General features: G+C 37.5%; 1 protein-coding gene across 1 annotated transcript; it reads right to left on the bottom strand.

Annotated features, from left to right (window-relative positions):
- Nucleotides 1–550: 550 nt before the first annotated feature.
- Nucleotides 551–7,008, bottom strand: LOC121417793 (probable DNA primase large subunit). Its single transcript, XM_041611532.1, has 5 exons — nucleotides 6,704–7,008; nucleotides 4,864–5,471; nucleotides 4,369–4,487; nucleotides 3,662–3,889; nucleotides 551–2,194 (listed from the first exon to the last, which is right to left on the bottom strand). Exons 1-5 carry the CDS (start codon nucleotides 6,913–6,915, stop codon nucleotides 1,067–1,069), a joined length of 2,295 nt encoding a protein of 764 aa, XP_041467466.1. The 5' UTR covers nucleotides 6,916–7,008; the 3' UTR covers nucleotides 551–1,066.
- Between the last annotated feature and the right edge of the window lie 5,825 nt (nucleotides 7,009–12,833).

The raw sequence follows: 12,833 nt of genomic DNA, 5'->3' as shown, positions 1-12,833 counted from the left end.
CTGAAAGAACGATATCAAACAACCAATCAAATCACAAGGATCTATCTCGAGACGTGTCATATAAACTTACATGTATCTAACTAAAACTCCATTCTCATCTACTTTCTTAAACCAGCTTAATGGAAACCAGTTTAATGGAAGCCAGTCCAACATGTAATTGTGATGCTTGAAGTGGTCTTGGAAGCAATCTGAAAAAGTCTTCAAACTGGTTTAAGTTTAGATGAGGAGTTGAGGACACACACAACCAGTCTTTGGGTGCGCTACTCAGTATACAGTGTGAAGAATACCAATGATTGAGCTTACAAAGCAATTTCAAGTTTTAACCGAAACATGTGGCCCCATTGAGAGTGTTCCCATAGCAACAGGATTACTGTACATAAAGTGATTCTGGAAACCAGTTCAGGAGACGGTGATGAGAATGAAAGCAAAGAGATCTTCTAAACTAGTTTCCTACCTGGTTTAAGGGAAACCGGTCCAAACAGGTATATGAGAACAAGGTCATAACCTGTCATACAAACAATGATAAAGTTTTTTTTTCAAAATGAGTAATTTTACTCCATGAGGCTTGCCTTAGCGAGAAAGCCAGCCTAAAGAAAATCGTTACAGCCTCCACCTTATCCTCAGCCTTAGGGTAGGTACTCAGATGAGGGCAGGAGAAGCCGACAAGGCCAGGGGGTGTAAAATATACAGATATGCTTGATTTATTTTATTGATTGAAACTTTTGGTAACATCTCTTTTAAGGCATTTGTTATTGTTTCCATTATCTTTATCATTATTCCGATTTATTACTGCCATTTTATTCATCTTCACGCTATATTTCTACCAAATGCATCAGTTGGTTGGGCGGAGGAACCAATACATCACAGTGATCAAGTTTGCTATCCTCTTTCCTGGCCACCAAATGATACACTGGGAGCACTGGTACCATATATTAATTTGTATATATGATATTCTATGTAATTTTATGTAGTGATATTGTAAGAAAGCATTCACTTAAGTAAAATCAGTGGTAAATTCCCATGATCAAATTTGCAGACTTATAGATATATTTAGCCATCTACTCAACTAGCTTGTCTGGTTAAAATGACCAACCATTCTTCCCATACCATAGTAAAAATCAGAAGGTCTGTGAATTTTGATTTCTTCCAATTTTACGTCAAAATTATTCAAATCGTTTTCGAGATTAACCTTACTTGGCAAGACTTTCTCTTCTCTTGATTGGACATTCAAATGACTATCTAAAACATTTCTATCAAACGAGGGAGATGGAACTGAATCAGCTTCATGCAAGCATTCATGTTTCCTTTTCCTATCAACTTGATCGGTGGTGCAAGTTCTGTCCATGGTCACATTAGTTTCTGTCACACTCACAGTCGATGTCATTTGGGGTGATTTGAGGGGATATTCAGGTGTCACTTCACTTCCCGGTTTCAAAGCATTATCCTTTATCTGACAGTTTGATGTACAAGGATGACACTTTGAAAATGATTCAGGACAACTACAATTCGATGCTCTGCCTTTGACAGTTGATGATTTGCACTGCAATGGAGTAGTTGCTTCAGAGTTGTCCTCACAAGGAATGTGCATCTCATTTTCTTTCATAGCTACATCTTCATTCATCATTTGGCAAGCATTATTTGGGCTATTGCAAGGTGATGTAGGGTCCGTATTCAAAGATGTCCGGTGGCTATATAAATCAAGAGACGACTCTTTCGTGCAATGACTTCCACGTTGCATGAGTTGTTCATCAAAAGCCATCATCTCGGCACTGCCTTGATCACTCTCCTTTACCAAAGCATCATCTGACTGAATCGACATTGCTGGAGTCTTTTTAAAGAACACCCGCTTTGAACTCACAAAGCCCGGCCTTCTGTGCTTGACTAGTTCATCTCTGGAGATGCCTCTTGCTAGTTTGGCCTCCGTACTTTGTATCCCACAATCCCTTGGATGAGAGCTTGAGACCCTTTCTGATTGATGAGATGACTTCCTGTCACATCGCTCCCTGATCAATGACTGCTTGGCAAGCAGCCACTTCCCACAAGCTGTGTTGTATCTCTCCTTCTGTCTCTCCAAGGCGATGTCTCCTCTCCGTGGTCCTACTATCTCCTCAATGTCCATCAGTCCCTGGAGACTCGGATCATCAAAGTGTTTGAAAGGGCATCCCCCTTCCTCACCATACCCAAGCTGCATCATCTAAAGGGCAAAGAAATGAGAAACTGTCAACATCTATTTATAGTACAAAGGGATTGTGTTTTAAAATGCACAATTAATCAGTGAATGTAAGAATAACCCAAAAAACAGAAAAGGTGAACTGATATACAGGTGTACTTATTTGGGCAAATCTCACATAGTGTTGAAGGTAACTGTATAAAGCAAGTGCGGACCGGGGGGGGGGGGGGGGGGTCGCACCCCATACAAAGGGCACCCAAAAGAATAGTCGAAAATGCCCTCATTAGGGAGTGATTACCTTTTTTTGCTTGTTTCAATTTTGGGGCCAAAACGCATCCTCTTTTTAAAAAAAAAATCTTGGATCCACAGCTGAAAAGCCCATATTTCTTTTAAACAATAGTTTTTAGACGTATTGTAATGCATCATTTTAATTTAAATTTGAGTTTCAATTCAATGAGGTTTCAATATTTCAATTTTATCATAATATTGGAGAGGTGTTTTGCCTCAGTGGACAAGTGTCCAGACTATGAACCAAAGGGTTCAGGGTTCCAATCCCAACACAGCACCTGCACTCACTAACAGCGTGATCATCCATATTTGCCACTCTTCACCCAGGTCTAGTAAATGGGTAACCGTGAGGAAAGAATTCTGTAAGTGCTTGGAAACTTAGCTATGGTAAATCCAAGATAATGCAATGGTTAGAAACATTGTATCAAAGGGGAATCTAACCCAAATAAAAACTTGTTGCTAGAGAAAAAGAAAAATAAGACAAGTTGATAGGTGAAAGTTTGAACATTATCAGACAAACAATACATAAGTTATGAATTTTTCAAAGTTGTAATTATTAGTAATCACTACATCCGTGGAGATTTCAAATTAGCCGCGTATGTGATGTCAAAATGATGTACGGCAAGGACTCCAATGCAGAAAATGGCAATTTTTCACAAATTTTACTAAAAATTATATTTTTCTTTCATGAAGACATAAAATATCAGATTACTGCCCCAGGAAAATGGGTATTTAGGAGAAAACCACAAATCTGTGATAATTAAGTACATGGCCTATGGGAAAGTTGTCCTTGCCCCTTGTCAAAAGTTACTAACCCAGTTGCTAATTTGAAATCTACACAGTCTTAGGGATCTTAATTTTAAACAGCCATAGCTTTTTTTCTGCTTGTATGATTTCTATCAAAATTTCACCATTCTGTTTTACTTATTTTTCTCCATTCCAACACATTTCATGACCAAGGCTGGATTGACCACTGAGTGTCATATGAGCTTATTACTATTATCACCATTGTTTTAACAATTAGCTTGCCTATTAAGTTACAACGCCTACTTAGGTTTTTGTACACGAGCCAGTGGGAGACTGAATGTCAAACATTCATACCGTTGCACACATGACGTACCATCCAAAATCGGACTCATGCCTATTCACTATTTGTATAATGAGAGGCTGGCATATAAATGCAAGTTTACTTGTATTGATTACCTGAATTGCCTTGCAGCTGTGAGCTCTGTAATTAGTCTTTGAGCCTTCCAACCCATACAGATGTCTGATGCCATAGGTGTATCGTCTTTCATCCTTGACCCACGAGTGCTGGCATCCTCCCCCTTGGTTCTCGTGGCAAGACGCTGGCTTACAGTATTCCCTCTTCCAGAAGTGGATGGCATCATCAACAGGGAGACCAATGCTCTTTAAGAAGAGTGTATATTGGATCTGAATAATATATTAAGCATAAAAAGGTGACAAGCTTATTAATCATAACTATGGATTCAATTTTAAGAAAGAACAGTGAAGCCCATGTTGTATATTAATCAACATATCAAAAAAAAATTATAATTGTTTGTTAATATGAATTTTAAGCCCAATAGCAATTAGTCCAATCTAAAATGTTTTCGTTTCTGAAAAATTGAAGCATGCCATATGTCTCAAACCATACTGATAATAATAATAATAATGGATATTTAGAGGGACTTAAAAAAAAGAATTACCATAACCATGCAGCATCATTTCCTTCAATGACAAAACATTGGAGTTCAGTACAGTCGGGATGAGATGATGAGAAATATAAATGAGATGGCTCTGCAATGAGCAAATTTATTTGGGTTAAAACAGTATCATCATAGAACATGTGCAAACCATCAATTAAACTCTCGTTTGTTGATCACAAATAAAGATTACAAATGCAAGCTTACTCTTGAAAAATGGCGTAGACGGTGCTTCTTCCTCAGCGTCCGATGAAGATGGCTCATACACGGAGGGAAAAGTTGATGAAGATGGTCTATATCACACTCATGGATAATGTTGCTATCTCCTGCAAATTAAAATGAAAATCACCTATCAAAGTGCAAAAACAAACTTACATGTACAGAAGTAGAAGAATAAGAAGAAAGAGGAGAAGTAGAATAAGAAGGAAAAAGAAGAAGGAAAAGGAGGAGGAAAATGGGAGGAGGAAAAGAAGGAGGCAAATGATTTTAGTGTGGGGTTAGGGATAGTACGATGTTGTTAACAAAAGTTGTTCTTAAAAAACTGAGAAGAAGAAGATGATGATGATAATGAAGAAAAATAAGAAACATTATGGTATGGGGAAAAAGAGTGTCTGGTTTAATATTCCAGGGTTAAGAAGTCACAAAAAGAAGAGTATGGGTTATTGCTTTTGTCTGTGTGGCTGAGAAACAAAAATGGATTACCTGGAGCAGAGATGTTATAGCTTCTGAGTCCTGATTGAGATTTAAGATAAGATGCATGGACCTCTGTTGATATCTTCCTCATCCTGTAATCATCCAGGAAACGACTGGGAACATGACGTGCGACCCTGATTCCCTCACGCAGAATATCCTCAAACATGGCTGCCAGCACAACATGGAGACTCCAGAATGGCACAAAGGCAGCACCCCTGTGCAGGATCACCTGACGAGAGGCCACCAAACACAGGGCATGTTGAAAAGGAACAGCGAATACACTGGATGAATAGTCCATGTAAAGTTTCACCGCCTGTTTCCAGGATCCGGCAGCCTCAAGAACTGCGTCCAAGACATGCAGGAGATTACCGACAGCGATTGAGAACGCCTCATGGGATCTTGATATAGATGAAAGGGTCTGTTGTGGGAAAGCTGATTGGGCGGGTTTGGCAGAGCTTAGTTCATGATGTCTTTGAAGCCTGCAGAGGAAGCGATAGGTGGCTTTCAAGAATTTCACAAGTTCGTCTGAGATCATACAAGAGAACCTGTGGCAGAAGAGTTCTGTCTCAGCTTTCAACAAGAAAGTGGACAGCTCTGCATCAGGACTGCATATGAGTCTGGTAGGAGCAAAAGACATATACTGTACTGTTACTTTTCTTCAGAATGAAATTTGTTCAGTGTCCATTATGCTAGAGGTGCCTAGTTACCCAGAAGCAGTGGTTAAGAGCAGGATAATAATTTCAATACCAGTGCAGAGAATATTTCCAGAGAACTGTCACTAAATCAATGTCTTATTATCATCACTACCAAACACTGGCATACCTAAGAGTTTTTAAAGGAGGGAGGCAAATTTTTTGTAGGATATTTTGTTCGCGAAAAAAATTGAAAAGCCAAAAAGAAAATGTAAAAAAAAAATTTTAATTTAAAAAGTCTTCAGGTTCAAAAGAGGGGAACAAGTCTGTCTTCATTGCATTTTTACATTACAAATTATTAAAAGGGGGGGAAGTCCCCTAAATCAGTTGTGACTCATCAGGGGAGGCAGGGATGCGTCCCCTGCATGAGTTGTGACTCATCAGGGGGGCGGGTAGTCTGCCCCCCTTAGGTACGCTAGTGCTACCAAAGTATATATGAGAGGGATTATATTTGCCTTTTTTTCAAATTGAAAAGTAATAGAAGTAAATCAAAGGGTTTCAATAATCTAGTCTTGATCCAGTAAGCAGGGCTGGCGGCAACATTTGCCTCACACAATTTCCCTTTCCTCTCTATTTCTCTTTCCCAATTCAGCGCATCCTTCATATCAGACCCAAACCTCCTACTCTACTCCTACCTTCTCTTCATCCATTAATTTACCAACCAATCCTACTAACACTAAATAATATCATTAATTTCGGACAAAGTGGTATTTCTAAAAGGTTTCAGAAATTGGATTTTATTTCCCGATGCATGCGGCATATAACCCACCATGATTTGAAGATGCACACTTTTACGCAATCACTAAGATTATGTGTTAGATACTGCATGCACATTGACATTTAAACATGATTCCAAGTCCAATCAAAGTCTTTGTGAAACACCTCCTGGGTCTCGTAACACACAAAGGCAATCATTAATAAGATAATGTATTAGATACTGCACGCGCATTGACATTTAAACATGATTCTAAGTCATTCAAAATCTTTGTGAAACACCTCCTCGGTCTAGTAGCACAAAGGTTAGCGATTGATCGTGTGCTTGATTTTCACAATTGATTGCACATTGTAGTCTATTCAATTAATCGTAGAAAAATGTTCTACGCTCTTTTCTAAGCTTTGTGTTATGGGTCCAGAGTCCTCTGCAAATTTTCACTAACCGTAATAAAAAGTGTGAAATCCTGTCTTTCTTAGAACCCTCTATGAGGCAATCAGAGTCCACAGCAGTCGCGCCCTTCTCCAAGAGCTGCTGGAAATCTGTTGCTTCGGCACAATTCACGACTTCAACCAGAAAGTTCATCCGCCTCAGGGCATAGACCCTCAACTTCTCAAGGGTTCCAAATCCATCCGGTGGCTTGATGTAATATGCCATCTTGGTGCAGCAGAAGTTTTGTGATCATCTTCCTTTGTGCTAATCTCTGTGCACATCCATTCCTCTGTTGAATCAGAAAACATTTTATGTTTACCAAAAGTGAAACACACAATTTGAAATAAATGCAAATTGCAACGCATCAGAGTAGACTGCATGATACTACTCCAATACAGAGATTCCAACCCTACAGGATGGTTTTCAGGATTGACTCGGGAACCTTTACATTTGCCAGTAACAAAAAGAGGTGTTTGCAAAAATGATAATTAATCACTCTTAGAACTAGTGCTGCAGCCGAACCGAACGGAAGTTCGCCGAACTTGGCACTTCCGAACCGGACCGAACCGAACGCCAGCCCAAGGGCTGGTTCAGAAGTTCAGTAAAAAAAAAAAAAATGTTAATATGCGTAAGTGCGATGACTACATAGATTTAACTATAAAATTAAACAAAAAAATATTGGTTAGTGATTGTGCACAAAGAGAATTCCACTCAATATATTTTTTAAATCCACTATGATAGCTCCCATCACGTCTTTGATTGAACTGTTATCAACTTAAGAATTACGTATTGCTGTAATCGGACGTACATTTGTTTTGTATGTAAAAAAAAGAAAAAGACAAGACAAATTAATTCCTTGTGACTGACAAAGTAATGGTAAAGTATATATATTCCACCTTCTGAAATTTCCATATTAATATAAAAGATAAATAAATAAGAGATGAAGGAATGAGGGTGAAAAAACAGAAAATATAAAAATTCAAACCAAATCAACGCATGTTCCGTGATCGATGATCCGGAAATGGTTGGTAAGGAAAGTTGAAACAGGAAGTCCAAACAACCTGCTCTCGGTTGCTATTATACAGGTAAAATTCGTATTCCGAACTTGAAACGTTTTTCCATTGTCAATATTTTCTTAAAAGTGGTTTAATCTGGTCAGTTACTGAAAATGAAATGATAAATTATCAGTTCCGTCTTAGTTCTGACGATCAACGCCGGGTGATTTCACAACACTAAAATACAGTGTACAGTCCCATGTACTCATTTTCGTGTTGGAAATATGTTTTATGTCACGTAGCATCGATCTTTCTGGACCAAGAATGGACTGATATTTTATCTTTTTAAAGTAATTCATTGACCAGATTTCACCACTTTTCAGAAAATAGGGACTTTCTAAAACACTCATATTCTTTGGAATGTGAATTTTACCGGTATAATAACAGTTGAGTGGAGGTTGTTTGTCTACTGTTTCGACATTCCCGATCAACACTTTCCAATTTGAGAAGCTGCGTTTGTTAAGGCCCTAAACCGCAAATTGCACCTAAACCGCAAATCGCCGCCTAAGCTTGTAGAAAAAAAGTATTTTTGAAACGAAGGACCTTGGATGAGTGGTTTCACTCCCCTGGTAACATTTAGTATTAAAGTTTGAAAATTTTTGAAAATAAGCTACTATTACTACTACTACTACCACTACTACTACTCCTATACTACTACTACTACTACTACTCCTACTACTACTACTAAAACTACTACTAGTACTACTACTCTTACTGCTACTATTCTTACTGCTACTACTACTTCTACTACTGCTACTCCTACTACTACTACTACTACTACTACTACTCCTACTACTACTCCTACTACTACTACTACTACTACTACTCTTACTGCTACTACTATACTTCTACTACTGCTACTCCTACTCTACTACTACTACTCCTACTACTACTACTACTAAAACTACTACTACTCTTACTGCTACTACTACTACTACTACTCTTACTGCTACTACTACTACTACTAAAACTACTACTACTACTTCTACTATACTGCTACTCCTACTACTACTACTACTCCTACTACTACTCCTACTACTACTACTAATACTACTACTACTAAAACTACTCTTACTGCTTCTGCTACTGCTACTCCTACTACTACTACTATTTCGTACTGATTATGACTATAATAATATGAGTACATGGCTTCATTACCCTCGTAGCATTTTGTATTAAAGTTTTAAAAAGATTATAATAAATATTTAAAAAATTATTTATAGCGATTCTTTCTTTATTTTCCGCCTTTCATTTCTTCCCTTTTCCTTTTCCATTGCTTAAACCTACAGGCGTTAGATTATACTAGGGGAGAATTAGGGATACACAAAAAAAAACACCCAAAGGGCGGCAAACATAAATCGCAGAAGGATAGAGGTTGAAGAGCGAGGAATTAGAACTAGGGCGCTGATCTCATTTTTATGAGAAATGTTGTTGTTGATCCCTTTGTTGATACACGTATTTATTTATTTGTTTATTTATTTAAATATTTTACCAGGGTGCTCATTCAACATAAAGTTGGTCTCCCATGGGGCCCTAAAAGGCTATCATTTTGTTCTTCTTGTTTGTTGGTTTTGGACTCTTGGTTATGGTGGGAGTTGGGCAACTTGGGCTGTACATAGTGCCGTTTTTTTGTGTGTTTTTTTGTGTTTTTTTTGTGTATCCCTAATTCTCCCCTAGTATAATCTAACGCCTGTAGGTTTAAGCAAAGGAAAAGGGAAGAAATGAAAGGCGGAAAATAAAGAAAGAATCGCTATAAATAATTTTTTAAATATTTATTATAATCTTTTTAAAACTTTAATACAAAATGTTACGAGGGTAATGAAGCCATGTACTCATATTATTATAGTCATAATCAGTACGAAATAGTAGTAGTAGTAGGAGTAGCAGTAGTAGAAGTAGTAGTAGCAGTAAGAGTAGTAGTAGTAGTAGTTTTAGTAGTAGTAGTAGGAGTAGTAGTAGGAGTAGGAGTAGTAGTAGTAGTAGTAGTAGTAGTAGTAGTAGGAGTAGCAGTATAGTAGAAGTAGTAGTAGCAGTATAAGAGTAGTAGTAGTAGTAGTTTTAGTAGTAGTAGTAGTAGTAGTAGTAGCAGTAAGAGAAGTAGTAGTTTTAGTAGTAGTAGTAGTAGTAGTAGTAGTAGTAGTAGTAGTAGGAGTAGTAGTAGTAGTAGTAGTAGTAGAAGTAGTAGTAGCAGTAAGAGTAGTAGTAGTAGTTTTAGTAGTAGTAGTAGTAGTAGTAGTAGTAGTAGTAGTAGTAGTAGTAGGAGTAGTAGTAGGAGTAGTAGTAGTAGTAGTAGTAGTAGTAGTAGTAGTAGGAGTAGCAGTATAGTAGCAGTAAGAGTAGTAGTAGTAGTAGTAGTAGTAGTAGTTTTAGTTTTAGTAGTAGTAGTAGTAGTAGTAGTAGCAGTAAGAGTAGTAGTATAGTTTTAGTAGTAGTAGTAGTAGTAGTAGTAGTAGTAGTAGTAGGAGTAGGAGTAGTAGTAGTAGTAGTAGTAGTAGTAGTAGTAGTAGTAGTAGTAGTAGTAGTAGTAGTAGTAGTAGAAGTAGTAGTAGCAGTAAGAGTAGTAGTAGTAGTAGTAGTTTTAGTAGTAGTAGTAGTAGTAGTAGTAGCAGTAAGAGAAGTAGTAGTATTAGTAGTAGTAGTAGTAGTAGTAGTAGTAGTAGTATGAGTAGTAGTAGGAGTAGGAGTAGTAGTAGTAGTAGGAGTAGTAGAAGTAGTAGTAGCAGTAAGAGTAGTAGTAGTAGTAGTTTTAGTAGTAGTAGTAGTAGTAGTAGTAGTAGTAGTAGTAGTAGTAGTAGTAGTAGGAGTAGTAGTAGGAGTAGTAGTAGTAGTAGTAGTAGTAGTAGTACTAGGAGTAGCAGTATAGTAGAAGTAGGAGTAGTAGTAGTAGTAGTAGTAGTTTTAGTAGTAGTAGTAGTAGTAGTAGTAGCAGTAAGAGTAGTAGTAGTTTTAGTAGTAGTAGTAGTAGTAGGAGTAGGAGTAGTAGTAGTAGGAGTAGGAGTAGTAGTAGTAGTAGTAGTAGTAGTAGTAGTAGTAGTAGTAGTAGTAGTAGTAGTATAGGAGTAGTAGTAGTAGTGGTAGTAGTAGTAGTAATAGTAGCTTAATTATTTTCAAAAATTTTCAAACTTTAATACTAAATGTTACCAGGGGAGTGAAACCACTCATCCAAGGTCCTTCGTTTCAAAAATACTTTTTTTCTACAAGCTTAGGCGGCGATTTGCGGTTTAGGTGCAATTTGCGGTTTAGGGCCTTAACATGCGTTGGCAATGACATCGTAATTAGGCCTGGGACGATTGTCATTTTCACCATTCGATTATTTCCTGAAAAAAATAATGGAATGATTCGATTGTTCGTTGGGGAATCACGTCTTTTAAGTCACAATAGGTGACCTAATTTATGGTGACCCTCCCCCATGAAGAAATCTCCATCAAAGTCACATGTTTAGCATAAATGAAAGTAGGCCCTTTTCCCCCTTTTCCATGATTTTTATATCAAAAGAAACTACATGAAATGAGATTAAATCTTTCAGTATATTGTTCCAATGAAAATCTTTCCTAAATCAATGCTGTTACTCTGGCATCATGCATGCATCCCTCCAAGTGCCACACCCCTGCATATGAATGAATCAGCCCGGATCAGCCAAAGCCCAAAGACGTAAACAACTCATTCATGAAGTATTCTTTGAGATTGACCCCAAGTGGAGCATTTCACTTGAAAAATTTCATCCCTTGCCCACACCATGTCTCCGCCCCCACTTGTGGCACTGCCCACGATGCTACACATGTATTTCAAAAAAAATATTTTGCAAAATATTTCATTTGAAATACCTTCAAAATTACGATTTTTTTATCATTTGAACCTACATGTATAACTGGGTCTATTTTGGGAGACTAGTCGAGAAAGTAGTGGTGAAGACGGGCGCATGTTGGAATGTCGTTTTCATTGTGTGAGGGGGATATAAAAAAGGTTGCATTGTATTGAAACATGAAAGGAATTGTCCGGCTCCCACCCTATCTCTCTCTCTCTCTCTCCCTCACACACACACACACACAGATGGGGGAGGGGTCAATTCATTTCTGAAGTCATGACCTTTCCTGATAAGGGAACCACTGCCTCCTTCTTTGTTTCCCAAAGTTTCATTGGCTATCCGAAGGTCCAATCAGCTCAAGTGAGCTGGTTGTGTGTTTACTTATTGTTTTGTGCACGCAGACAATGACTTATTTTGTGTGTCGACGGCAAGGTCGGGTGGGATTAAAATTTTCGGAGCGCTTTCATGTTGGTGTGTAACTGTGAATGTGATACAATCATTGATATTTTTTGAAAAATTACCTCGGTAACATAATTTTTAAACCTGTATGAAGTATTCAAAAACCGTTGCCATCGTTGTTTTCTTGTTTTTGTTATTATTACTTGGGTATTCGAGTTATCCCAATGTCATAATCAGGATCTACCGAACATTTGATTAGTGTAAATTTTTCTAATCGATTGGTGATTGGCGGCATGCCAATCGAACCATTCGATCACTCGATGTTTACTCCCAGGCCTAATCGTAATCGATCATGATCATAGCTACATGAAATAATCATGAAAAAAATATTCTGATCTTTGTAATTCTGTTTCTGTCCTGATTCTCTCATTATCAATATTTTTTCTTTTTTTTTAATTTTCATTTAAAAAAAGAAAGTAGAAATGACTGTTATTTTTTGTTTAAAGATTAAAACAAAAGAAAGTTCAACAATTTTCATAACTATTCTTTTTAGAAACAAAATTTATTATAAATATATGACAGATCATCCTGTAGATAACGTTTGTGGGTCGGCGATCTTTATTTTTTATATGTTAAATTTAATTTGGCATTTATTGCCGAACCCCGAACCGAACCAAAGTTCGGAAAAAAATTGCCGAACCCTGCCGAACCGAACCCGAACATGCCGCCTGACTTGCAGCACTACTTAGAACTCCATTACAAGTAGAATGCCTTTGACAGCCTCACCTGCATTCATGCAATTCAATATAGGGGAGACCGGGGTTAGTTGGAATGTGGGGTAAGTTGAAACATTGTAATTTTCTTTAACGTCTTTAAATGAATTT

The sequence above is a fragment of the Lytechinus variegatus genome, chromosome 1 (assembly GCF_018143015.1).
Source record: "Lytechinus variegatus isolate NC3 chromosome 1, Lvar_3.0, whole genome shotgun sequence".
Classification (NCBI taxonomy): domain Eukaryota; kingdom Metazoa; phylum Echinodermata; class Echinoidea; order Temnopleuroida; family Toxopneustidae; genus Lytechinus; species Lytechinus variegatus.
Note: the sequence above shows the minus strand (reverse complement) of the source record. Positions and strands in the feature narration are given on the sequence as shown.

What these genes read in the sequence shown, in the direction of transcription:
- LOC121417793 (XM_041611532.1), bottom strand. Translation starts at nt 6,915, where the DNA reads ATGGCATATTACATCAAGCCACCGGATGGATTTGGAACCCTTGAGAAG. An exon ending in ATTTCACACTTTTTATTACG is followed by an intron (nt 5,472 to 6,703) that starts GTTAGTGAAAAT and finishes TGCTCCTACCAG; the next exon opens with ACTCATATGCAGTCCTGATG. An exon ending in CTATAACATCTCTGCTCCAG is followed by an intron (nt 4,488 to 4,863) that starts GTAATCCATTTT and finishes TTTAATTTGCAG; the next exon opens with GAGATAGCAACATTATCCAT.